The sequence below is a fragment of the Balearica regulorum genome, chromosome 16, assembly GCF_011004875.1.
Source record: "Balearica regulorum gibbericeps isolate bBalReg1 chromosome 16, bBalReg1.pri, whole genome shotgun sequence".
NCBI classification, from domain to species: domain Eukaryota; kingdom Metazoa; phylum Chordata; class Aves; order Gruiformes; family Gruidae; genus Balearica; species Balearica regulorum.
The window spans coordinates 3,753,589-3,778,600 of NC_046199.1; the positions used below are offsets into that span (position 1 = coordinate 3,753,589).

Genomic DNA, 25,012 nt, shown 5'->3' on the forward strand with positions numbered 1-25,012 from the left:
ACTTAAAATTCCCTTGGCAGTAAAGGAACCTAAATACATGTTTGAGTTGTTTGCTGGGCTAAAAACAGTTCCTGAGGTGCTTCCAGTTGGCGTTCTGTATCAAGTATTCTTACTGATGGTAATGGCTTGCTGGTGCGTGTTCAGGTGTCTAGGCAGGCTTCTTACAGTTTGTTCCTTACGAATTTCAAGACCTTTGTAAGACTTTTCCCATGGCCTGGTTTGGGGTTTAAGCCGTGATCTGACTGTCTGTGCTGCTTTTGGTCGTGCATTACTCGTGCTCAGGCTGCTGCAGGGCCGATGGTTCCGTAGAAGCTGTGAACACGTACCTTATCTGAATTAGCTGCTCTGACACCTTTTCCTGCTCCGCCTCCTACGTGATAACCCATTTCAGTCAGGTGGGGAAAAAAGTGCAGGCTTTAGTTTGTTTTGTGAAATGAATTGAGGCGTTGCCACTTGTTTGTAACCGGTGAAGCATCCCTGGGTGGTACCGGGGCTGTTCCCCGTGCCTCCCTTTCCACCGCAGCGTGCGGTCAGGGCAGGTGGGATGCATGCCGACAGCACTCCTGCTTTCCCCAGCCTACATCCAGAAAGATTTATTTTCTTATATTGCCTATAGGTGTCAGGTTGATCTGCCCATATTGACAGGGGACACCTCAAGCAATCAGAGGGAACGCGGTCTGTGGTATTGCACTCCCTAAAAAAGCACAGGACGCAACAGCAAGGGGGGGGTTGAAGAGGGATTGTGCCCCTCTCCTGTTCCCTTCGAGAAAACAAGCGACTCTGATAATATATGCAGAAAAGAAGGGGTTCCTTACGTCCTTCCTGTCGTATCTTTCACAGCCAAGCGAGACACGTGCTGGAACGTGAAGATGGAGGTGAACTAGGTAAAATAGCTGCCTGCTTTTACATAAAAACACAGAGCTGAGTCCTTCACCTCTGGCACTCTCAGTTCGAACTGGAAATCAAATGTATAGCCCACATCCAGAGCTCTGGTTGTTTATGATTTGCACTCTGCTGGATATCAGCCTTGGAAATGTAAGTGGCAAGTGTCACCAGGCAGCGACATTGTAAACGGGAGCGGGGACTGTGCCAGTTTTCACGTGGCTGGGAACCTGGAGCAGAGTCTCTAGAGCAGGAGGAATAAACTACTTGCAATTATACAAAACAACAATTATGTTTCACCTCTGGAAAGCAAAAGAAAAGATCTTTAATTGTCTGTTGAAACTGCGGTTTTGCCAAGATTAAATGTAGAATTAATACCAGAAGGTAAAGATTTTTGCAGAAAAACCAGTATAGCGAAAGGTTGGGCTCCGTTTCATGAATCTGTAACTGCTCTTTGCTGTTGGCTTTCAGCTGACAGTGATGCTACTTTGTAATTTACTCCCTGTGTTGCATCAGTTTCTTAAAACCCTTGGTAGTTGTCTGTGCAGTGGTGTTTTACCGTGCACGTGTGGTTCTGCAAATGACCCTGAGCAAGAGGCTGGGGGGGAAGAAAAGAGCTGATCTTCATTCTTAAGTAGATTTCAGGCTGGGAGACGGTGTTGGATTGTCAGGTTTGAATTCGACACTGCTAATTGTCATTATTCAGCTTAAGCCTTGATCCTAGAGATGTCACTGAAGAGGAGGGGGCAAGTAAATCTTCATCGCGTAGCCTGGTGTGCAGTGACTAGGGAGAAGCCAGATCAAGCTCGCTGGTGGTGCTGGGCTGATCTATGTAAGGGATACGTCTATAATTTTGAGCCCATCTTGCTAATCCCCTCGTTGTCAGGTCCAGCTAGGAGGTAGGAAGGGAAAGCTGTAGTTGGGAATGGCTTTTCCTTGCTGTTCTTTGCATTAAATCTGAAGCTGCTTTTGAAGTTAGCTATCTGATGAATGATACACACTGAGGTTCACAAAGATATGTTTCAGAAACTCAGCGCTGACTATATGAGAGTCATGCAGATGTAGCATGAACGGAGGAGAAGCCTTGCAAAATTTCTGGGAGGTCAGTGGTGCCTGAAATGGTAGCAAGATGCTCAGTAAAACACCTTCACTTTGTGCACCCTTTGGGCACACTAAATTCAAAGAAAACTTTTCCAGGAGACACCATGAGCTAGAGCTGGTTTCCTTCCATCATAAAAAGTCATTTTGCACGGTTAATACACATTGCACGTGGCTTCTTAGCACCTGGCTTGGGGACCAGTGCTTCCCTGAGGCAGCGACTCGGGAAATGTTTGGATAACTTTGAGTTCAAGGATATTTCTGTCAGACTTTAATGCATTGTTTTATTTGTGTTTATTTTTGGGAAACGGGGGAAAAATGAAGTTTGCTTGTAGGCTTTATTAGAGCATGGAGTGGAATATGTAAAGCAAGATTAAAAACTAAATAGCCTACTGTTTCCCAAGGTATTTTCAATCGTGAAGCCTTTCGCTTGGTTCTCCCTCCCCTCCATCTGCGGTGCTGAAGCCTGTGAAACCCATCCAACGCTCTCCGCTGATACCCAGCTCGCTTATCTCTGCACTCTTATGAATTGCATAATGATTTCTAGCCCCGCAAAATTACACTTTGCCTGTGACAAACTTCTTTCTCATCCGTTTGGAAATTTTATGCCAAACCTGTTATGAAATTGAAGCAAGCGGCATAGGAGAGCACGGGGGGGAAGTTACTGGTTTCTGTGGGCTGCAGGTGCTGGGCAGGCAGGACGGCAGCCTGGCAGTCGAGGAGATGTCCTGCCTCGCGGTGGGCTGTGCGTGCACTGGTGCTGGGCTCCAGGCACCTGAAGAGCGAGCTGCTCCAAAGCCGCGCTAAGTTGGACTTAAACACCACAAAGTCAGACGTGTAGACCACTGAGCCGCCTGGTTGTCTTCTGGGTAAAGTGAGGATTCAAGAGAGGATCGCGTAGTTGGGAAGTAGCACGTCTCCCTACTTAAGTGGTTTTCAAAATGAGGGTCCCCTTTAGGAAAGAAAGGATGAAAAGCTGTGACTGATCTGCAGTTTTTCATTTCTGGGAGAGCAGCAGCTTTATTTCTCTTTTCAGTGGTTTGATGCCAGCCTTTCCCACCAGCTGAAGCAGGCCAGCGGAAGTGGGGCTGGCCGGGCCGCGGTGGCAGCACGCAGGTCCCCCAGGGTAGGGGAGAGGCGAGCCCAGCCCCGGGCGGCTGCGACTCCGGCTAAGGGGCTGTCCTGGTCGGGCGGGCAGGCTGCCCTCCTCATCTCCCGCTGGCCGAGCAGCGCTGGAGGAGCTGACACCTCCGACAGTTGCCGGGGATCCCTGTTCCCAGTGTCCTTCTGCGGGCAGCCCACCCCCAATGGGTTAAAAAAAAGTCTTGATTCCAGGTCTTGCTTCACAAGACAGGAGAGAGTTCAAAAAACAGCAATAAGTCAGGACAAGCTTCCTTTTCTTCTGGCTCAGTAAGGTGAGAGGCACTAGTCGGGGTGTCCCGGCAGGCCCAGCATCCGACCGTGGCACAGCCGTGCTTGTAGCGGCTCTGCAGAGCTCCTCTCCTGCCCGGAGCAAGAGGTGGCTTCAGCCTTGAGGCGTTGCTAACTGAAAAGAGGAGGGGAATAATAATAATGATGATAAAAAAAAAATATATATATATATATATTGCATCTACCTGTCAGCTCAAAAGCGACCCCAGAAGTTAGGGATTGTATGTTGTATGAGGGATATGGAGAAGCAGAATGGGCTGGTTTATAAAGACAGGGACAGAAAACATCAATGGGAACGTTAGAGGGTGGTGGAAATGGATTCGCAGGTTTCGGATGCCTTCCCCAAACTGCCATGCAGTCGCTAACATGTAAATAGATACAAGGTTGCATGACACGTCTAAAAAAGCGGTGTTTGATTTAACAGCAGTACTTGCCGTTTGCATTCGAACTGCCTGCAGTTGCTGAAGTCGGAGGGGAAGCTTGAAGTCCTGTCTGACGGTGAATATGGTTGTTGAGAGCAAAATTCCACTCACTGGGGTTGATTAATTCTATATGACAAAAGATATAAGATGAAGTGGCATGTATACTGGGATCAATTGCTGGGGAAAGAAACATATGAGCGTATTTTTTTGCCTTGACTGGCAAGCTCTCAATCCTGAGACGTTCGAGTTTGCTGCCCTCAGTTTTAAGGTTATGAACACATGAAATCCTGACAACTCAGTTATTCATCAGCGTGAAAGCTTACTCGAATGTATCAAATGTATGGGAAGGCTAAATGGATACATCAGCCCTGATTTGAGCAGAATATTCTGTCTTGTTAATTTATTTATTTGAGAGGATTAAAGGGATTCTGAACAGCCATCCAGGGTTCCCAAAGGATTTTGGTAGTGGAGGGCAAGAAGGACCGTTACGATAAACTGATGAGATCTTTATCACAGTTTGTTCTTGTATTAAGCTTAGGGCCTCGTGATTATGCCGTAATACGTTCTTCCAAAGGAAAGTCTAAACTCGAAGGGTAATTTGTCACATCGCTTGACGGTCTGTTTCCCTGTTTAATTACCACATTTTTAACAATAAACACCCTTTTTTCTACAGGATTTTTTTTTTTTAACCTTCAGTTTTCAGCTACACTTCCTGATATTTTTATTTAAAAAAAAAAAAAAAGCACAGCACAAAGTCCCCGCTACCTCCACCATGCAAAGCTGGAGTAAAATTCTCCAGGCTTCTGTTACTGTCTGCATTTGCTAAGCACGGGGTGGAGATTCAGCGAGCACCTGGGCACTGGACGGAGCTCCTGCAGTGCGGGTGAACCACTCAACATTAATTCAGCTTCTTGAGCAGACTGGGCAGTTCTTGCAGGGCTTTGTGTTCCAGTCCATGGCTGATACTCATATTCAAAATGTGCCAGATGAAGCTGTATACTTATATATTCCGGTATCGCAATCGTATTTTGCTTGTGTGGACACGTAGTTGCCCGTACACCTGCGGGGAAATCCAAGTGGGTTAAGGGTGGGGGTTTTTTATTATTTTTCATTCTCCTGAAGGAAGATTTGCAGTGAAAAATAGCTTTGTGCTTCCTAGTTTAGTCAATACCTCTGCTATGGTCTTTCCCTTCACAATGAAAGTTTTATAAGTCCTCATACTGTAATAGAAGTTTTACGGTCACAGATGATGACAGTTAGCAAAGCGTTCACATTTCCCTAGAAAATGGTGTTAAATTAGGCTCTGTGAAGAAGAGAATAGCTGCACTTATGCTCTCGGTACTGTATCTTCATCTTTGTGGTTGTTAACATAGTATTTGCTCAGTGATTTCAAGGAGTTAATATTCTGAACTTTTAAAATGGATAAAAACTAGAGGGGAGGCTGGAATAAGAGGGGATGCTTCGGGTTAATGGGGACTGAGAGCATACTGGCGTACATTGGGTGGCTGCTTAAATAACAACAAGGAGTGGACTTGCTAACCGTCCCATTCTTACGCTGATCTGTTCTTATTTTATTCTCCAGAGTCTATCACAGCAATTATATATCACTGAACACTTGGAAATTAAATATGTAAAGCCTTTTTTGGTAGTTTCCAGTAGAGTTGAACTTGTACTGCTGAGCTGTTTTACATTTTACGAAGAATTTGGAGTCACGTAGCCAAATTTTGGATGGTTGACCAGGGACTTGAACTGTCCGTGCATCTCCTGAGTAAATCATTCCTGCCCAGCTGGGTGGATGCTGGGCTCAGGGTTTCGTCCCTCCTGTTCTGGTGGGAACGTGGCTATTCTTTATCCTTCCGAGTTCCCGATTAGGTCAGATTTACTGCTGTTGTTGCTTCAATTGGAGAACCATTTCATTAACTCAGTGAAGGAGATTCCAAGGAAGATTTAGGATTTATTAATGTGTATTTCTTGGGTTTGCTGTGTTTTAGCCTACACCGGTGTGTGCTGTGATTAGAACCACAGCAGCGCTGGCCACTGAAACTTCTCCTTGGGACCATCAAGTTGCCCTGGAGCTGATGTGTAAACTCTCCGAGACATATGCAAACTCAGGACAGGCATTCCAGCTTGCAGAGGAAAGACAACTTTCAACCTGTGCCGGCTGCCTGCTGTGCAGGAGATAACCAGGAGCTGGTTAAAGAACAGAGTTTCAGTCTCGGGAGAAATTTCCTCATCTTTGTATTTGCATTTATTCTGCATCAGAATAAAACCAAATACTTTCAGTATTTTCAATTAGAGTGAAATTCTTAAATATATTTTGGAGTATTTTCTTGTTTGTTTTCTGTCTAGATTTTTAAACACTTAATATTATTGTTTCTTTTTTTACTGAATACAGAAGTCTTATATGATATGGCTTGTCTTTAAAATAGATTATTTAAAAATAATTTAGAACAGCTGCTTTCCAGTGATTGAGTCATCTTATTGAGTCATCTCATTTTCTAGATTAGAATCTCTTGTTTGTTTTGTAATGAAATGGTTTGACTTGTAACAAGAAATTAAGATAAATACTCAGCATACCAACTAGAAAAACAGGTGGTTTTCTTTCAGCATCCTTCTTATTCTAGGAAAGTGCTGTATTTCTCCTCCAGACATGTTTCTGTGCATTTATAAATTACTCCAGAGTAGGAAATTTCCATTTTCTTCTTGTAAATATTTCAGAGTGTGATTCCCTGAAATTTCTCTTACTTCAGAACTTTTAGTTTAAAGCAATTAAGGAGAAGAGTGGTGACTTCTTGATGTCTTCCTTTCCCCTGGTTATAATTTGATACATGATAAGTTTCCACGAGAAACCCAACACAGAAGTGATATATTACAGCATCTTTCCTTTCGGGAGGAGAAACCCCCCTGACACAGATGCATACGTACACCCAAACGCATATGGTGTAGCACATTTCAGACATGCCAATGAAGAAATACCAAGGACTTCAGGACATGATCCTGGCTCCAACAAATGGTGCTGAGCTGGATGGGGAGCCTATGGCTTGGGCAGCATGGATGGGTGCCGGGGCAGCAGCCTGCTGGCAGGCGCAGAGCTGCGTGTTGCCGAGTTTGCTGCTGCTTCAGCCATCGTGGGAGGAGGCACCGCAGAGGAACAGACTGAGCTCTTGGGTGTTAATCCACACTTGGGGTAGCACTAATATCTAAGGAAGAGCAGATATCTTACTTGGAAAGGAAAATGATTTTTTTTTTTTTTTCTTTCTCTCTGAGCTGGAAGAGAATTTGCCACCTTTTCCAAGTAGTGTCGTGGGTTTGGGGCTACTTCATCTGTTTCTCCTGTGGTTTTGCTGCTTCACCATCAGCACTCAGCAATCGCAGAAATGCGTAGAACCCCTTAATCATGAACATGTTTGCGTAGAGGAGCGTAATAGCCCTCCTTTTATAAATGGCAAAATGGAGACTCGGAGAAGGTCGGTTCATCGTGGTCGTAACGAAAGTCATCAGCAGAGGTGGGCACAGAGCCCACCGCTCTCCTGGCAGTGTCCGTAGATACTTTCCTCACCGCTCCCATTCAGAGTTCTTGTGGAAAGCAGAGAAGAGCTTGAGACCAACTCTGATAAGAACAATAAGCTGGTAACCGGCTGTCTCTACAGACACTGTCATGCTTACCGGGCCCTTAAATATTTTGCCTTATGGACCGAATGAAACCGGACCACGTTCACAATTTTTTTTGCTATTGCTTTCCTATTCTCTGTGTTGCCTTGATGTACTGTTTATGTATTAAAGTTAAATGTTACATTTTGGGGAGAAGGATTGCTTTCTCTGAGTGCCACCTGGTTTCATAGGGTTCATATCTATTTGAATAGAGAGTCTGCAGCAGTATCAATAATCTCACAATTTGTGGCTGTGCCACAAAGCTCTCTTTACTGTAGTTTATATATCCTAAAAAAAGTTTTAGGGAATAGCGAAGCCTGATTTGAGCGAGCAATCTTTCTGAAAATTGACTCAAACGTGAATCTCAAATCGTGGGCGTACTCTCTCTTTAGTATAGTTCTCTCTTTCCCTGCTTCTCGTGAGTTGAACCCAGCTTGCTATAAGGTCCTCTCCACTCGTATTCTCTGATACAGTCAACAGAAAGAGACTTTTTTTTTTAAATCAATGACTTTCCTTGGGGTTTTGTTTTGGTTTTTTTGTTTTTTATTTTTCTCTCTTGAAAGCTGTTCTAGCTCTATTTGCCTTAAGGGGATAGGTTTTTAATGAAGAAAAAGAACTCATTTTGTAGTGATTTTAGAACTGGTGAAGGTAGGTGAATACTTTTATTTGTATGCGGATCAAGGACAAGTGCATCTTCGCTTATATTTATAGCCTGTGGTATAATGTGCTTGAAAATAAATACCACTGGTTTTGCATAGGTCACGTGAATGTGGTTTTCAGTGGCCCAGCAGTAGGAAATTCCCATTCTTTTTCCCAAACTCCTAATTTGCTCATTATCCTTTGGAATTTTCTAGAGCTGCTATTTCTCTAGCACTTGATTTTGCAAAGAGAGCAGACAGATTGCATTGGTTCATTCCTACCTAACAGAATAAATACATTTTTTTTTCTGGAATTGGTTATGGCATTGACTGGGTCATGTCTCTTAATTGAAAGTCTTTGATCCTCACTCTAACTCTGATGACGTTTTTACATTCCCTTGCCTTGGAGTACCCTGATGCAATAAGAGCTGTCGAAACAGCTGGCCCGTGCCATGCTGCATCGCATGGTCCTCGCCTTACCTAAGGAAAAGGAGCGAGCATGAAGATTTCTCCTCCCTGCAGTGAATTTTTTTGTTTTAATGATCGTTGTGCTAAGATCTCTCTCTCTCTCAGGTTTCTGGCAAGTAATAAAAATTTAAAACCGGTTTGTAATTCCTGGAAAAATTAGTAGGTTTTCGATTAAATCACCTGCAAGCTGTTCAATTATAATTCCTTTAAGAGTGCTGCTTTTGTAATTTCTTGCTGCTCCGTGGGCCTGGGTGTAATTCACAGCCCTTCTCTCTCATGCTGCCTCGTCCTGGATGTCAGCTCGGTCTAAATTGTTCTTCTCTGTCCAAAGAAACGGATTCACACCTTCACACCGTTCTCTGGTGTCAGTAGCATCAGCCTCTGTCTCTTGTTTGTCCTGATATTATTAAAGTGCCCCTGTTTAAACATCGTACATTTATTTTTCCTCAAAATGCAACATTTTCCTCCTGTCATAAAGCAAGCGACTTAAAAATTTTCAAAGGTTCTTTCAGCCAAGCTGGGAATTAGATTCTTGTGGAGTCCTTCATAAAAAATTGAAGACTTCGTGTATTAACATACATTGATTTATTCATAGTGTTTCATTACAAATAAGTGAGGATCCCATAATATCAGGAAAGGTTAGGAGAGCAGTGGAGCACGTTATATTATATTGACAGCTCGCTTGAAATTGAGCTGCCTTTGGATTGAATTTGGAACGCAGGCAAGGAATTGGCTGGTAAATAAGTCATGAGTTTCACTTGCAAGTGTCTGTATATCAACAGGGTTGCCACGGGTAAGCATAACGGAGCTGGAGCAGGATTTCAAAGGTGTGCTTTCAGCTTGGGTTCCTCTAAAGGTGTGTTAGCACCAGCAGCGGGCGTATGCACGAACGGCTCTCCAGCTCTGTAACCCTGCTGACTTATTCTCTCGGGCGAAAACCAGGCACGGTACCCTATGGAGACCTGCAAACTGAGGCTAAATCGGGGGGCAGGAAATAATACCAGAAGCTGGCTTACAAGCTCAGAGAAGAGATGAGCTTTTGTCTAAAGACTTGATAATATTTATTTCATTTAAACATACCATTTTATTTTGGCGTATTCGCTTTAGCACAGGAAAAGATTTCCAAAACCTTTCCTGTCAGTAAAAGGCCCCCATTGTTTTCAGCAGCCTTTTGAGAAGACTGTTTGCCAGAAAGAAAAAATACTTGATGGAAGATGTATCCGTGTTTGCACCAAAAGTTTTCGTATGCTGTGGGGGATTGTGTGGGTAATTCTCATGAAAATTCTGCCAGTCATGCTGTGTGCTCTAGTTTGGCTGCAGAAGTTCTGAGACTCGGAACAAAAAGCAATTTGTTATGTCTTTTGTTGTAAATCAGGACATGGTGAGGTTTTAGCGGAGAGAATAAATTAGCTTTATCCTAAGTAAAGCCTTGGAAAAATTGTCAAGTTTGTTTGTCAGCATCCAAATACAGAACCGCTCACTAGAGATAGATACTGAAATATTATCTGTCCTTGTATTTTCAACGTCTGGTCTCACAAGATGGTAACATAGGGGAGCAGAGAAAGGCCAGGTGCAGAAGACCCCTTATCACCTTACTTTCCTTGTTCTTCATTTGCAGATTACATACAAGGCCGTTGGGTCTCTGGATCCCAGTGCTGACCTGTCCAGCCAAAGAGGGAAAGTCTTCAAACTAAGGAATGAAACACATCACCTCTTTGTAGGATTATACCCAGGGACTACGTATTCATTCACCATCAAAGCCAGCACAGTCAAGGGCTTTGGGCCACCCATCACAACACGGATTGCAACTAAGATTTCAGGTACTGCTTCGGAGAAGAAGAAAAAAGAACTTTCTAGGGCTTTGTTCTTTAGACCCGCAGCTGGTACGTAAAACAATAAAAAGGTGTTCAGCTCAGTGTCTCTGCAAGTTTCACAGGGCAGCTTTTTAAGATGGCCACAATCCAGTGTCTGTGTTTGTTTGGGTTACAAATGCAGTGGTTCATTTCTGGATATCTTAAATATCCATTAATATCTTTGTGGAGCATTTTAAATGAGAATCTTCATTAGTTCTCCAAATGAACTATCTCTATAATAATTGTTAGTATTATCTGCGTGGCTGGGGAAGCTCCTTCAATAATGTGGCTTTTATTTTCAGATTGCACCAAAACGGATGTAATGAAGTAATTGAATTAATAGTGCAAGGAGATTAAAAATAAAGGAGGAAAGCTGTTTTTATGTTTTCTTTCTAGGGGCAGAGGGAGGGCTCGAGGTAGGCAGACAACTATATGAAAGGCATTAAAATCAGGAGGCATTGCAAAGAGAAGGTGCATGTGTCTCTAGGGGGAAAAAAAAAAAGAAACTTACGCTAGCTATCAGGAAAAAAGATGAATAAAGGGATAGTAGAGATGATATTGGGCAGAGATACGTAGACTTTAATTTTAGCATTTAATTGATAGCACTAAAACAGGTTCTTTAACACAGTTTAAAACTGTCATTTTTTGGAATACCTTCACTGTTTTTTCAATGAAACCAAAATAAACGTTTGGGGCATTCAGGACACTTGTAATGCTTGAAATTATGGCTGGGCTCAATAGAAAAGAGTGCACAACAGCGCATATTTTCCATTGCCCTATTTCAAAATTGGTTAATAAAAAGAAGTTGTTAGCAGTAAGTGACAGGGTAAATTTGAAGGGGGTAAAATGTATCCATTCCCTCCACTAACCAGCAGCAGGGTTTGAACCCGTAATGTTTAGTGCAAAAGCCCGTGTCCGGACCACTCGAGGGGAAGCCATTAACTGTGGTAACAGCTCCACGGGCCGTTAGGGTTTAGGCAGCCCTGCTGCGACGGGAAGGCACGGCGTGCACTCTAGTCACTTGTGACCAGAGAGGTAAAATAGCACCGTAATGGTAGTGCTTTATTCCTCCGATCCAGTTTCTTTGCATTTTAGTCTTCAGTGAGTGCTCAGATTGTGTTAGAAGCCTGCATGATTATTAACTGTATGCTCACGGAGCTTGGTTTATCATCTTGTTCTTTTTTTCTTTTTTTTTTTTTCCATCCTCTAAACATCTGGTTCGCAATAGGTAGGCACAGACTCTGTGCAGGCGGTAGGGTAGTCTCTGACATTAGATTATCTCATTGCATGGTCGGTCCCATACATGTGATTTGGAAATTACTGTTAAACTTGCTCTAAGAGGCAGGCCCAAGGTTAGGAGGGAGAAGAAGGATTTTTGCATTGACTGGAATGTCCTTTTAAGACCACATATATTTTAAAATGAAAAGACATCTATGCTGTAGCAATGTGTGAGTGTATATGTTTATATGGGTGGACACATTTGTTTATTTCTTAATCACAATTTAATGGCAGAATTCCTGGGGACTTCTCTTTGGGCGAGTGAGATCTTGCAAAATAGGCATTAAATTGATGGGCAGCGGTTGCTGTTTTAGAGACATCACTGCCAGTTGTAATTTCATTGAGGTACTACACAACTGTTGCATGCTGAATACGCAAGAAAATTACTATATCTTATTTCAGTGTCTTGTGACTAATACAGCCTTGATCGCTAAATTATACTCAATACCATTAGCTAGTCCAGCCAAGACCTATGTTTCTTCCACTTACTTCTTAACTATATGGTGTCTGAAAGTAAGACTGTAAATTCTCTGTAGGAGATGCAGTGTTTTACACAGGAGATAACTAAACAGGTCTCCTGCGCAGCCAGGAGGAGAGACCCGAGCTAACTAACGTATCCAAAACAGTTTGGTGGCAGCAGCACTGCAGCTAGGATAGAAGAACCTGCTTCAAAGCAGGATGATGGAGCCTGCAAAGGCAGAGCCCAGCCTGTTTCTGGTGTCCAAACCGGCCTTGCAGCTCTTGTAGCACTGCGGTGTGCTGCAGCACCATCCCCTCCGGCCAGAGCAGGTGCTGAGCAATTCTTGTTCTGGCATCTCCGGCAGCTACCGTGATTGCTACAGTGACAGAAGACGGCTGGTGACGTGCAACTTCTTTAAGCAATTCGCACTGCTTCCCCGTGGTGCAGAGCACCTTTTTCAGAGAAATCCTCGTTAAGGAATTGGCATTCGTTCTGAACTCGTTGCCAGCTTGTTGACGGGGAAGTCAGTATCCGAGATGATAATAGCAACCACCATTCTTGACAGTTTTCAAGCATTTAGATAAAAATCCTGATTGTAAACAGGATTACAGTGAGATATTTCAAGAAAACTTACATCTTTGGAATAAATTTGATGCTGCTCGATCTCGTGATCTCTTCAGTTCTTCCACAGTAAAAATTGTCCCAAACAGATGTCCGCTCTTGGGGAAGGAAGAAGTAACGTAATGAGTAAAATACGTCTCCTTGGGAAAGCTATCCTGCTTTCATGAAATAATCCCACTAGAAGATAACAAAGCAGAAGTAGAAACTAGACTTTGGCTAAGTGTGAATATTCAGTGGTTTTCTTTGTTGCTCTGGGGAAGACGTCAGCGAAGCGATGGGGACGCCCTGGCTGGGAGCTGCCGGAGCAGGCCGTTGGAAGCCGTGCAGCTGCCTGTCGATTCAGCATCGCTAAGGCACTGGGGGAAAATGTCATGGGTTTGAGTGCTAAAATAACCTGGCTCATTTGCACTCCTCTCTTTTCATCTTCGTAACACACCCTCCAGCTAATCAAGGGGGCACAGCTTAACTCTATATGTTAAAAACGGTCTAAGCTGTGGGAGGTGTTATCCAATGACCAGAACCGTGAACAAGAGCCGGGTTTCCCGGGTGCTGTTCTTGGCTCTGCCACTGATTCGCTCATCCGAAGTGGTCTTTTCCAATGTCCATGCAGTTTTCTTTCTTCACCTTTAAAATTGAAGGAATGATCCCATCTCAAAGGATTACTAAGTCTTAAAAATTCAAGACAGGATTTTCAAAGCCAGCTTGAAAATTTGGGTGTCCAATTCCTGTTTAATTTTAATAGGAAAAGAGCGCACAAATATTTAAGCGATTTTGACAGTTTTGGTCATAACATTGGGAATTATTTTGATGTTTCATTTGAGAAATGTTAAACAGTCTCCAAGAAATGTTAATACTACGTTGCCATCACTACCGAAGGCAGTAACTGGTGTATAACTAACGTCTTGCTCTTTGTTCTGCTGTAGCACCGTCGATGCCAGAATACGACACGGACTCCCCCCTGAATGAGACTGACACCACCATCACCGTTATGCTGAAGCCCGCTCAGTCCCGGGGAGCACCTGTCAGGTAGGTGTTTTGTCTTCTCTTTTCACAGTTCTCCCCTCTCCTTCCCCCCCCAGGCTTCACTCACGCCTCTCTCGTTCTCGTCTGATAATGTAGCAGCTGAAAGCGAACGCTGACTAAAAGGCCAACTCTGCTGTTGATTCTGCCTTTCACAGTCTCCTTTTATAAACGCCTCAACCTACTCGCCTCCCGCTGTTAACCTCCGGGAAGGATTACTGATAGCATTGCTCGGGGTTATTACCCTTTCAGCGTCGCTTCAGATGCTGGGCGGCACTGGAGTACAGCAGTGCCTGGAGCTGTGTACTGTGACGCTGTGACTGGAGCAGCGCCGCGCAAAGGTGGAGGAGGCTTCAGGCCTCCATCTCCTGCCCTCTCTTCCATGATGGACAAGGCCTTTTGGTAACTATCGTCTGAACGCCTGAACTCTCTTTAATGCTTGCGGATGCGTTTGTTCAGGTTCTGGATCTAACGACGCTCTTCATGCCTTTACGTTATAATCCAGCTCTTGCTCTTGGGCTGGTTGTGGAGTGAAGTAGTGATCTGGTTCAGAAAAGATGAACTCTGGTTTGAGTGAGGCTTTGCCAGTTGTAGGCAAGCACAATTTCCACTGGCAGGGGAGAGGATGTAGGGGCAGGGAGCTGCTCAGGCACCCGTGAGATGGAGCGAGGACCTTGCAGAAAACATTTCTGGCTGTCCCTGAGCTGGCTCCCGTTCTTAATGGTGAGATGCTGAAATCGTGGAATCAGAGAATCGTTTAGGTTGGAAAAGACCATTAAGATCATCGAGTCCAACTGTAAACATAACACTGCCAAGTCCCCCCAAACCATGTCCCTAAGTGCCACTCGCCTGCAGATAGCTCCCTGACTGCAGACACCACTTTGAGGCCTGTACTTCATCACTCTCCTCTGGGTGAATTGGTACGTGGTGAAAGGCACCAGCAGACGAACAAACTTCCCTTCCGAGCCGGCACTGCCTTATGTGTGGCTGGCAGAAGTGCCAGCTGGTCATTCATCCTGCCAGTCCCATCAGCTGAGAGCAGGAGTTAGAATCGCTTATGATAAAGATACTGGATGCTGCTTTGCAGAGGTATCCAGAAGCCGTTACCTCCCGGTAGGCTCTTCAGGCTTTTACCTCCAGTTTTCACAAGGGACTTTTGAAAATTTTCCTATAGGTGGTATTTTAAAAACCCATAGTCCCTTCTTGCAAAGTGACTCTGGTTTCTGCACCCCACTGACAGGTTCTTAGCGCTTTTGAAGGGTGTCCCATAACGTATTCAGGAGCAAATTGCTCAGATGTATCCTACTTCATTTAATGAAATATCCTCTATCAGTTGGTGGTCCATCCCACGTTTCAGCTTCCCCCCAAATTGCATTGGTACTCTCAAGCAAAAAAATCTGCTGTTTAAGACTTAGCACCATCCCTTTTCTGGTTTTTCTGAGTAACGTATTTTAAAGTTTTCCTTTCAATCTCTGGCACTCCATATGAGCGAATTTAGGAGCCTGTTTTCTGAGTCCTTTAGGGATGTTTTTCTGCTGGAAAAGAGCAGTAAAATCACACAGCTCTGTTTTGTTTTATTTCTTTATATGGGGGAACATTCCTGTATCTCGTTTTACCACCTGCTGTCTTAAGAGTGTTGCTATTTTGTTTTTTTATTGAAAAGTCTTGCGATTTTTCTCGAAGTCAATTTACTATACTTTAACTGCATTCAGTGAATAATGTCTTTTTCCAGCAAATGCATTATAAAAAAAATTGATAGAGATTTTTATAAATTTTTACTCAGGTTTCTTTAATTGCATTGTAGACTGTTTTACACACATTTTCAGGGAGTGCAATATTTACATGCCACATCCAAGTGATAAGATTACAAAGCCCATTTCATTGACTTATAGACGTGGCGGGGGGGGGAGAGGGCAGGGAGAAGAGGTCTTGGGGAGACTTTTAGCTTTTTATTAACTATGACAGCCTCAGAACGTGTGAATACCTTTCTCTGTGTAACCATATAGACTGTTCTTAGTCTAGCCTCAACAAATTGAGTTATTTCAACCTTACGTTTTCCCGCCCTCTTCCCTTTTCTTTCAGTCTGTTCTGCACACTCACCAATTTCTGTAAGTTCTCTCGAAATACCGTACCCAAAAGCATGTAGCATTCCCTCGGAGGCCTCAAGAGCACCCAGCAGATTAGGATAACATCCTGTGAACTCCTTGTTCACAACTCCTAACACACAAGAATGAGGTGTTTTTTCCTCCTCAGTGGTTTTTGGGGGGTTTTTTTTGTATTCAAGCTGAGACCCAATATATCCGCTTTGTTGTTGTCTGTTTAGCTATTCTACCTTTTGGTTGTGTGTGTTTTATTTCTCTTTCACAAGTACGGTATTTTCCATTCATCTCTATTAAATATGATAAAATTGATTTTCAAAATGCTTTAAAATTCTGATACAAACTTAAATGACTTGGAGCCCTCCTTAGTCTGACGCATCCTCTGTTCAGTTACCGAAGACATTAATGCAAACACAGATTTGAGACAAATGACTGTGAAATCCCCGTGCGCAGCAGCGAGGCGATGCGGAGGTCGCTGGAGGGGATCCCACGTAGTGCAGCGTGCTGGTAGGATGCTGTTCTCCTGGTCTCCCTTGCAGACATGACCGTGCTTTCCTAGATCCTTCCCTTCTGCACGCTGACCTTTCGCATCCCAGCCTGCCTCAGGTGGTTCTGAAAAGGTACTTGAAAGTAGTCTGAGAGAGATTTTCCTTATAAAACCTCTGATATTCAGATCTTTCACTATGCAGGAATAGGTCAATGCCTCATCTCATCAACCTGACAGTTCTCCAGGCAGCCAGTTCCTGCTCTGTAGTGCCCTGGGTTTTTATTACAGTCCTCCCAAACTGTGAAGATGAAAAAAAAATGACTATACAGTAATTTTTCTTAATATTTCCTCTTATATGCTGGGGATAGTGAGCTGGAGTACATGTGGGAGTGTGATTGTAAACTAGTATCTATATATAAGACAGTTATGTGACTTTGTCTTGTGTTATTTCACTCTGCTGTAGTCTGAGCAGCATACAGATGGAGTATGGTCTGCAAGATCATTTTTAGAGTAATACTGTAGAATATTTCAAGTAAGATTCATTGTATTTCCATTCGTCTGAAATGCAGGTACGCCAAATCCAAAGTCACTTTCAACATTAAGACATTTCTGATGTTCCCCAGTGCTCATGATAACTAACTTAAATGAGGTTGTTTATAAAACTAATGATCACCAACTCAGCATTGTTAACGATCTATAGATAACAAGGAAGATGCTTTCATATGAACTAATTGGAACAATATAAACTTAGACATTGTTTCATCTATTTTGTCCTATTGCCAAAAGAAAGATCAAGCCTCAGTAAGCATAAATATTCTCCTTTGTGGCATAGGCATTTCATTCGTGCCTTTATTTTCCATGGTGTAACCTGCAGAGCTTGACTCCACGTTGCCCTTTAGAAATAACTTTTAGGTGTTCTTATATCAATCTAAAGCCCGTGAATGGTGCGATGATTGACTTGCTGAAGACTGACATTCATCAGTAATAGATTCAGAAGAGGAAAGAAGAATGCAAGTGTTCTCAATCTTTACTCCTCAACTCTTTCCTGAAAATCTCCAATGTGATTTTGAGGATGATTCTGCCTTTGAATCTGTTATTGTCAGGAGGGCTGAGTCAGGCCTTCATAGATTATTCATATACGACATCTTTAAGCCTCTATTTGAGAATTTATATCCCATTCACTGCTTGAAAATACCACTGTGAGGGACTTTATCTACGTGACCTGTCCACTGGGCTGGTTTTTGTGTGTTGGATATTTGAAAGTCCATCTGGTTTATTAACATGCGATTGGTTCTATCAATCTACCTATAAAACTATTATGGAAAAAATCAGATTTCCAGAGCATGTATTACTTTTAAGGATTTCGGACTTTAAATAAATGATCCCCTTAGGTGTGATTGTGTTGTCCATACGCTGCTCTGCATATCAGACCTGTAGGACACTGCAGAAGGGTGTTAGAGAGGAGTCTGCAATTATTTTGGGTGGTTTCAGACTATGGAGAACTTTTTTGTTGGAAAAAGGTTGATTTAATCTCCCCATCTTCCTGTAGCTCTCTGAGGTGTGTCAGTAAATAATCTGTGATGTGTCTGCCAGCACTCAGGTACAGGACAGTCTTGTGCTAAAGAGTGATATTATTAGAGCAAAGGTATTCAGTCTTTGCACTTGCCTTTATGCACATATATATATATATGCAGCGTAAGTAGCATATGTAAGTGATCCTAGAGAAATATAATCAGGTAAGAGTCATTTATTGTGTATGTGTGCGATGGTCGGATGCTTGTAATCACTTTGGTGAAGAAGGATGGGTTAGTTTATCAATGTACATCTTAAAGGAAATAAATCTGAATAGGAGAACCAGAGTTTAAAAGTGTTAAATATATTTAGAAGTACTAAGCAAAGGTGAAACAAATATTTTTATATGAACAGCCAGCCAGTAGGAGAAATTAATTTATGTGGACCAAGCCCCATGTGTGATGGCTTGACCCTGGCTGGGGGCCAGGTGCCCACCAGAGAATTAACTCCATCTCAGCCAGACCAAATACACCCATGTTACTCTTGAGTATTATCATCTGATTCTTGGTCTCCCAAGCGTGAAATAAAGGAAATATTTTTGGTCTACGTGATGCTAAACAAATGAAGAGAAAACAGTTGTAGTGTTATTTAACAGAACACCTAAGAACAGTGTTTTTTTTCTGTTTTTACGCTCAGGCTATTCTCCAAGCAAGCAATCCCATATGATGTATCTGTGTACTTGTGTATTCCTACATGTAGTAATAAATGAAAATTCCTTGGGACAAAGGGAAGTGGTATAGCTTCCATTTTTTGTTGGAGAACCAGGACTCTGACTAGATAAAACTTGCCTTCCGTTTCAGTCTGCAACAAAGTAGAAATTAAGAATCTCTGGAGCCATAGGCTATAACTTTAATCTCCAGAGAATTCTTTCTTTTCATGTGATTTCAGGCATCATCTGTTCATCCTGAGCTTGCCTTTCCTATATCCCTCTCACTGGCATCCTCATTTTGATTTTATTTTTAATGCGCAGTAGTTCTTTCTGTCCTTATGAAGGAGTGGTTTGCAAGCCTAATGACCTTGATTCTGTGGAGGAGGAATGAGACAAGAAGCTATAAACTTGCAGAATTTGCTGGGGTTTTTGTTTGTTTTACAGCCGGTGGCTTTGGTGTATGGGTCTCCATAGCTATATAGGGAGCGATGCTGTTCAGCTCGCTGCTTTGCAACTTCTTAGTGGCATCACATGAGCTTGCCTCAGGCATTTATGTTGATAATTAATTCATTAATGCCAAGAAAAGGTGGCAATTTCTTGTTCTTAAAACTCCCACGCAGCGTACCTTGTGCTTGAAAATAAAGACTGGAGTCAAGGATCAGCGAAACAATAAAAAAAAGGTCTAATGTTGAAAGCTGTGGGGTGCATAGCAAATTATCATGCTCTTGGTAATTCTGAAAGTTCAGTTGCCTTGATAGGCATGTTATAAATACCTGGAAAATAAAACTCCTGGCCTGCTTTTTCTAAACTCATATTCAAATGTATGCGTCACATGACTGGGTTGATTGAATACAGGGCAAACAGTCATCACATTAGATCTTTTAATTTTGTAGTATCTAATGAGGAATGAGATTATCAATCTAGGCTTCTGATATTATAAGCCTAATTATCTATATTAATTAACATCTCCTATAATATACCTCAGGGATATTGTTCTGAAATCATTCAAGCTGGGTTTCTCCTGTGTGGCAGCCTGCCTTTAATTGAGGCAAGAGTTTGAAGGTAAATGAGCAAGTTTCTTTCCTCTTAAAGATAAACCACATCTACTTTAGCTGTGAATGTGAGAAAGAGAGGATGAAAATGAGAATTTGGGTAAAAGGCATAGAACAATGGCAGCTGCGTAGTTCAGCATCACATTTATTATACCAAAAAGAAAGAGAATAGAGTTGCACAATAAGGATTTGCAGGCGTGACCTCATCAGCGTGTCCAAACGCTGGTGAGCTGACCAGAGCACTGCAAGCCTGAGTGTACACTTCCATCTCAGCTGGAGTTGTTGAATGGTGGGTTTAGATCATACATGATGACGTCAGTGGTACTTGCAGTTGTTCTAGATCTTAGAAGTGCTTTGCCTGCTCTATCAGGAGAGAAGCATAATGGAGATACAGAGATGCTTCAGGATGCAAAGTGACAACCGTAAGTATCAGGAAGGATTATTTAGTCTTTTGCGTAGCATGGCAGTAGTAGTTGAATGGATGTTTCAGGGTTCTTTTTAGTTCCTCCTCAGGAGTTGGGTGTTGGCCCTAAAGAGTGAGAATAAGGGGCAGTTTTGCACCAATTCTCTCATCTGGTACAGGAAATGCATTTTCTCACTGCATCAGCATACTGCTCGTCTGAGAATGCCTTCCCTTAAAAAGTCATAAAACTGCCCTTGCCCTTTGCCCAGCCATCGGAAACGTCGCCGTTCTCTGAGCCTGGCTGACCTGCTGTGTCTTACTAAGGGTTCCACAGAGAGTTTTGGCAGTAGACAGAAATGGGAGAAGAAAGCCATAAAATTTGCATGTATTTTAATGATAATATTTTAATGATCAAATTACACAGAGACATTTCTTTTGTGTCAAGCAGCATTTTTTTTAGCTCTGCAGTGAAGCTTTTGCTAACACTTTTTAGTTTTATGAAGGCCTGAGGATACTGAGAGTGGGGGAGTGAATGTTTTTGCATAAATCTTTTATGCTGTCCACATTAACTGTCAGATTAAATTCCAGCAATCAAAAGGTTAATGAAGTCTGAACTTTAAGGTGAGAATCACAAATTGATGGCCATTTTCTCACATCAAACTGTCAACCGGTAGAAAACACCCATGGTTGCCAGTTGGAAGGGTTTTTTCCCCAAGACATTTCTTTGTTTCACAGAGCCAATCTGCCCCTTCCTTGTTATCACAGAATAATAGGATAATAGCAAACCACATAAAAGATTTTAAAAATTAGAAACTCTGAGTTTCTCGAGGCATGCTGCCCAGCCGCCGTTTGCCTGTGGGAGCCCTTGGATCGAGCCTTCGATGGGCTGACCTGAGCCTGACCACAGCTACTCGGGGTCGGAGCAGCCCACAGGAAGGAGCTTGGCTCATTTTACGGACCACAGAGGATGATTTACCTAATTGAGGCAGCTCCTTAAGGTACTTAAAATGAGATGGCATGAGTCTGGGCACAAGTCCCTGGCAAACGTCCACCCCTCAGAAGCAGTGCACAAGCTTTATCCAGCCAGCAGACCCTCTACCAGGAGTGAGGATGATGAGGGTAAGTGGGCTGCTCTCTGTTGCGTGTGGCAGGCAATGTTTACGCTAGCAGGTGCCCCTCAATGCGTCTGTAATAACACAAAAACGCGATAAAAGGGAAGATGAGTAAGCTCTGCTTTGCTGTTGCAGACTAAGGCATTTCAGGATTTAATTATACTACAGGTATATAAATTCCGGAAACATGTTAATGCTCCCGTGATTAAAATTATAGAGGGCCTAATTGAAAAAGCATAAACCGAATTGAAGAATTCCTAATTATAGTTTGCTTTGAGGTGTTAATTTCCTCCATAATGAATGCATAATTTCTTGGAACTAGAAAAGGGGGTTGCTGCACCACTGCGTGGGCTGCAGATGGAATGAAGGGATTATCATAAATGCAGCCAGACAATTCAGAAGAATAAACCTCTGCAGCCATGATGCTGTTCTGCCTCTCTATAATTTCAGTTCTCCTTGCACAGCGCTTTTCCAAAGCAAAAGGCAGAGCTAGGAGATGGTGAGGGATTTGCTTACTGTGCAAAAGGAAGGGGAAATAGGACTGGTTTAATTAAAAGTCATCATGGTGCAAAAGCGGAAGGCGAGGAGAGAGGCAGAGCGTGCAGTATTTTTGGTGGAAAGGTCAAACAGCAAAATGGAAGAGGAGACAATGCTGACATCGCTTGTCGCCCACCACTTTGCACTTTCTGAAAAGCACCGTGTGTCCAGAAAAGGTGGAAAGAATCCGGCTGATACTCCTGCACCTTCAGGTGCTGAAAAATCTGTATTCTCCTTACCCAGGCGAGCCCATCTTTTCTATTGTACGTTGACGCTATGCCAGCGAGTAGGCTGTTACCTGACCGTATGGGCCTTGTCTGGTAATGAAGTTTCACTTGAGGTTAGAAACAGAGCAGGTTCTCCCTTTTTGTCTTGTGTTTTTCTTAGCTTTTTAGTTTAAAAAAAAAAAAAAAAAACAAACCGCAAATGCATAAAAAATCAACAAAAATATTTTTCTAGCATTCTCTCTTAAAAAAGACATCCAATTCTTATGCGTGGGTTTTTGCTCCACAGCCTAGTAGCTATGGTTGTGGAAAAGGGAGAGGAAGCTTTGAAATCCAAACTAGATTTTTTTCTGCATCCAAATAGACCTAATTTCATGAAAGCCATTGGAAATACCCAAATTAATTCTGAGTGCGAATATATGCAAATATACCCATCCCCTTGTCCAAGCCACCGCTTTTATGAAGGACATGGCAGAAGGTATTGGACGAGGGTAAGGGTGTGCTGTAGTCTCTCCTTGGCCTGCAGGTTGTCCAAGAACCATTTTGGCTCTTCTTGTCCTTGAAACTTCCTTGTGGTCTTAAACCAGCGATTTTTTGAGGATGACGACAAGACCTCAGTCAGCAACGCCTGGTTAATGCTAAGTGACATTAACAAAAAAGAAGTTGGTTTTTTGTAGCTCAGACAGATGGCAGGTGGCTCAGAGGGAAAAAACACCTCCAAAGTCACTAACATTAGCTCCCGTTGCAGCGAAAGCCGTATCTGTCTGCACTCATTATCTTTAATCTGCCAGCGCAAAATAACATTGAGCTGGCGAGATAGGGACTGGGCCCGTTCCACGGGGGAGCAGCAGCTATTATGTCTGATCTGTGTTGTGAGCCAGGTCAGGCTTATGGAGATGGTTGAGATAACGGAACACAGAGCTTTGAAATGCCCTCTGGTTCTTTTGTTTGGTTGGTTGGGTTTTTTTGTGGGTTTTTTGGTTTTTTTGGTTTTTTTTAATTTTGTTTGTTTGGTTTTAATTTTTATTTCCAAGAAGATTAAACTGAGAGAATTTAAAGCGTTTAAAAGAATGATGCGTGTATAATACAAGCAAATGGATGCAGTAGCAGTGTTCTTGGTGGTCTGGGGATGGAAAGGAGGCAATATTGTGAGAATGGATAGCATCTTTTATTAGACCAAATGATACAGCTGGGGAAAATGAGCTTTTAAGCACACAAATCCTTCTTTTTGGTCAGTAAATACTGACTGTCAATACAGTTGTCTTTTTGACAACTACTTAACGTTTTGTGCATGTTACCACGTTTCTGTTTGCTGTGCACAGATGCCGCAGCGATGATTAGACTTGCTTAGAACTGTCTGGGAATAATTGAATTTTTAGATCTCTTTCAGTAACTGTCCTTCCTTGGAAAGACGTGCTCACTAATCACTCATAGAAGAGTAATGGAGAGTGGAAGATCATGAGGTTGGAAGTGCTGATTTTAATCTGTTGTGTCTTTTGTCTGGGGCAGTTTTAAGAAAGAGAGGGTCTCCAGAACGCCTCTCCTTCCCAGCGCTGCCTGCTCCTCCTCCATCTCTGCAGGTCACATCTCAAGGGATTCCCAGAAGTAACTTTTTTCAAAATTCAGTTTACCTTTTTGAAAGACTTTATAGGATTAGTGTGTGTTCAGGCTTGGAAGCTCCAGACTCCGTTAGAAGGGACATACTGGCTGACGGGTGGAAGTAGGCGTATTGGACAAGAACGTGGGGATCTGTGCACGTAGAGCTGATACTGCGTGATACCGGACACGTCACTGCACTTTCTATGTGCCATTGTTTATACATCTGGAGCGGTGGGGTAGTTATGTATTGTACCTCAGGGGTCTGTCAGGATAAAAGTCTACCCACCTAGGGTCTGAGGCCATGTGACGTTATATTTGACATTACATTGTCACTTGTTTTTACAAAAAAAACTAAACCCCAAACAAAAACACCAACCAACACCACCAACCGTGCCCCACCCCTGAAAAAAAACCAACCCCAAAACCCAACAAGAAAAAAAAGACTCCTTTCTAATAGATTTTCCACTTTTATAGTCAGTTCTGGGAATTTTATGTCACGCTGCAGTATGACTGCAAAGAAATTTCAGACAAAGTATTCTGGCCAAAGATAGCGTTTGATATAGTGGTGCTGGCAGGATGCTTTTCTACAAATAGAAATACAAATCTATGGGTTTGCTTTTTTTTTCTTTTTTAAAGCTCGACACAGCGCACAATTCCTTAAATAGATACACCGCCCATCCCACAGCTAGCTCATCACGGTTACTGATACTGACTGGGGAGAAGATGGGACCATATCTCTTTTCTATACAGGGAACGTGCTGTTCTTTAAACTTTCTTACTTTTTCCGGTGCCCATTTCAATCGTTATAGAAATTTAACAAAGCTTGAAATTTTAGAGGTAAAAGAATGCCCATGTGAAAACTCTGACTCCAAGCAGCAATATCCAAGCATGAAATCACAACCTTTTGTTTCCTGAATTTCAGGGTACTACATGCCTTGGTAGTAAATCTAGACAACTGGATGAGGGTAGAAGAAGATGTGAAGAGACTCTGTTATCAGCCTTCTTGATTAAATGGATCACATTATTGTTGGCTCTGTCTCAGCAGGTTTTTTTCACAGCAATGGCAGTAATTACCATCTCTTCTTTCTATGCTGTTTTTACAAATTTGGCTGAATTTGGATATTTTGTTGGTATTCTTCAAGTTCAGTGAATGTAGTAGAAGAGTTGTTTAATTGAAATGAATGTTAAAAGAACACACAAAAATAACTTCAAAATGAAGGATCTGGTGTGAATAACTTTGCAATATGAGAGACTACTTCCTCGAGTAGCATCACTATTATAAGCTTTATTTTTGTGAATGCTTTGCAGATGCGAACAAGCTGATTGATGACAGTGCAGCCCAATATTCATAATTGGCTAGTTTTTGAATCTTTGAAATAGCCAAGCATATTCCAGAAGTTGACATGGCAGAACAATCTCTCTTTTTTTTTTTTTTTTTCATATTTTCTGCATTAAA

The 25,012-nt window shown here is 42.6% G+C and overlaps 1 protein-coding gene across 2 annotated transcripts in view; it reads left to right on the forward strand.

Moving 5' to 3' along the window:
- Positions 1-25,012, forward strand: part of PTPRT (protein tyrosine phosphatase receptor type T) — a 469,086-nt gene that overhangs the window by 336,065 nt on the left and 108,009 nt on the right. For both annotated transcript variants that reach the window (XM_075768624.1, XM_075768623.1), the window contains exons 10-11: positions 10,209-10,410; positions 13,726-13,828. In XM_075768624.1, the coding sequence (XP_075624739.1) occupies positions 10,209-10,410; positions 13,726-13,828 (305 nt within the window). The remainder of the gene's footprint in view (positions 1-10,208; positions 10,411-13,725; positions 13,829-25,012) is intronic.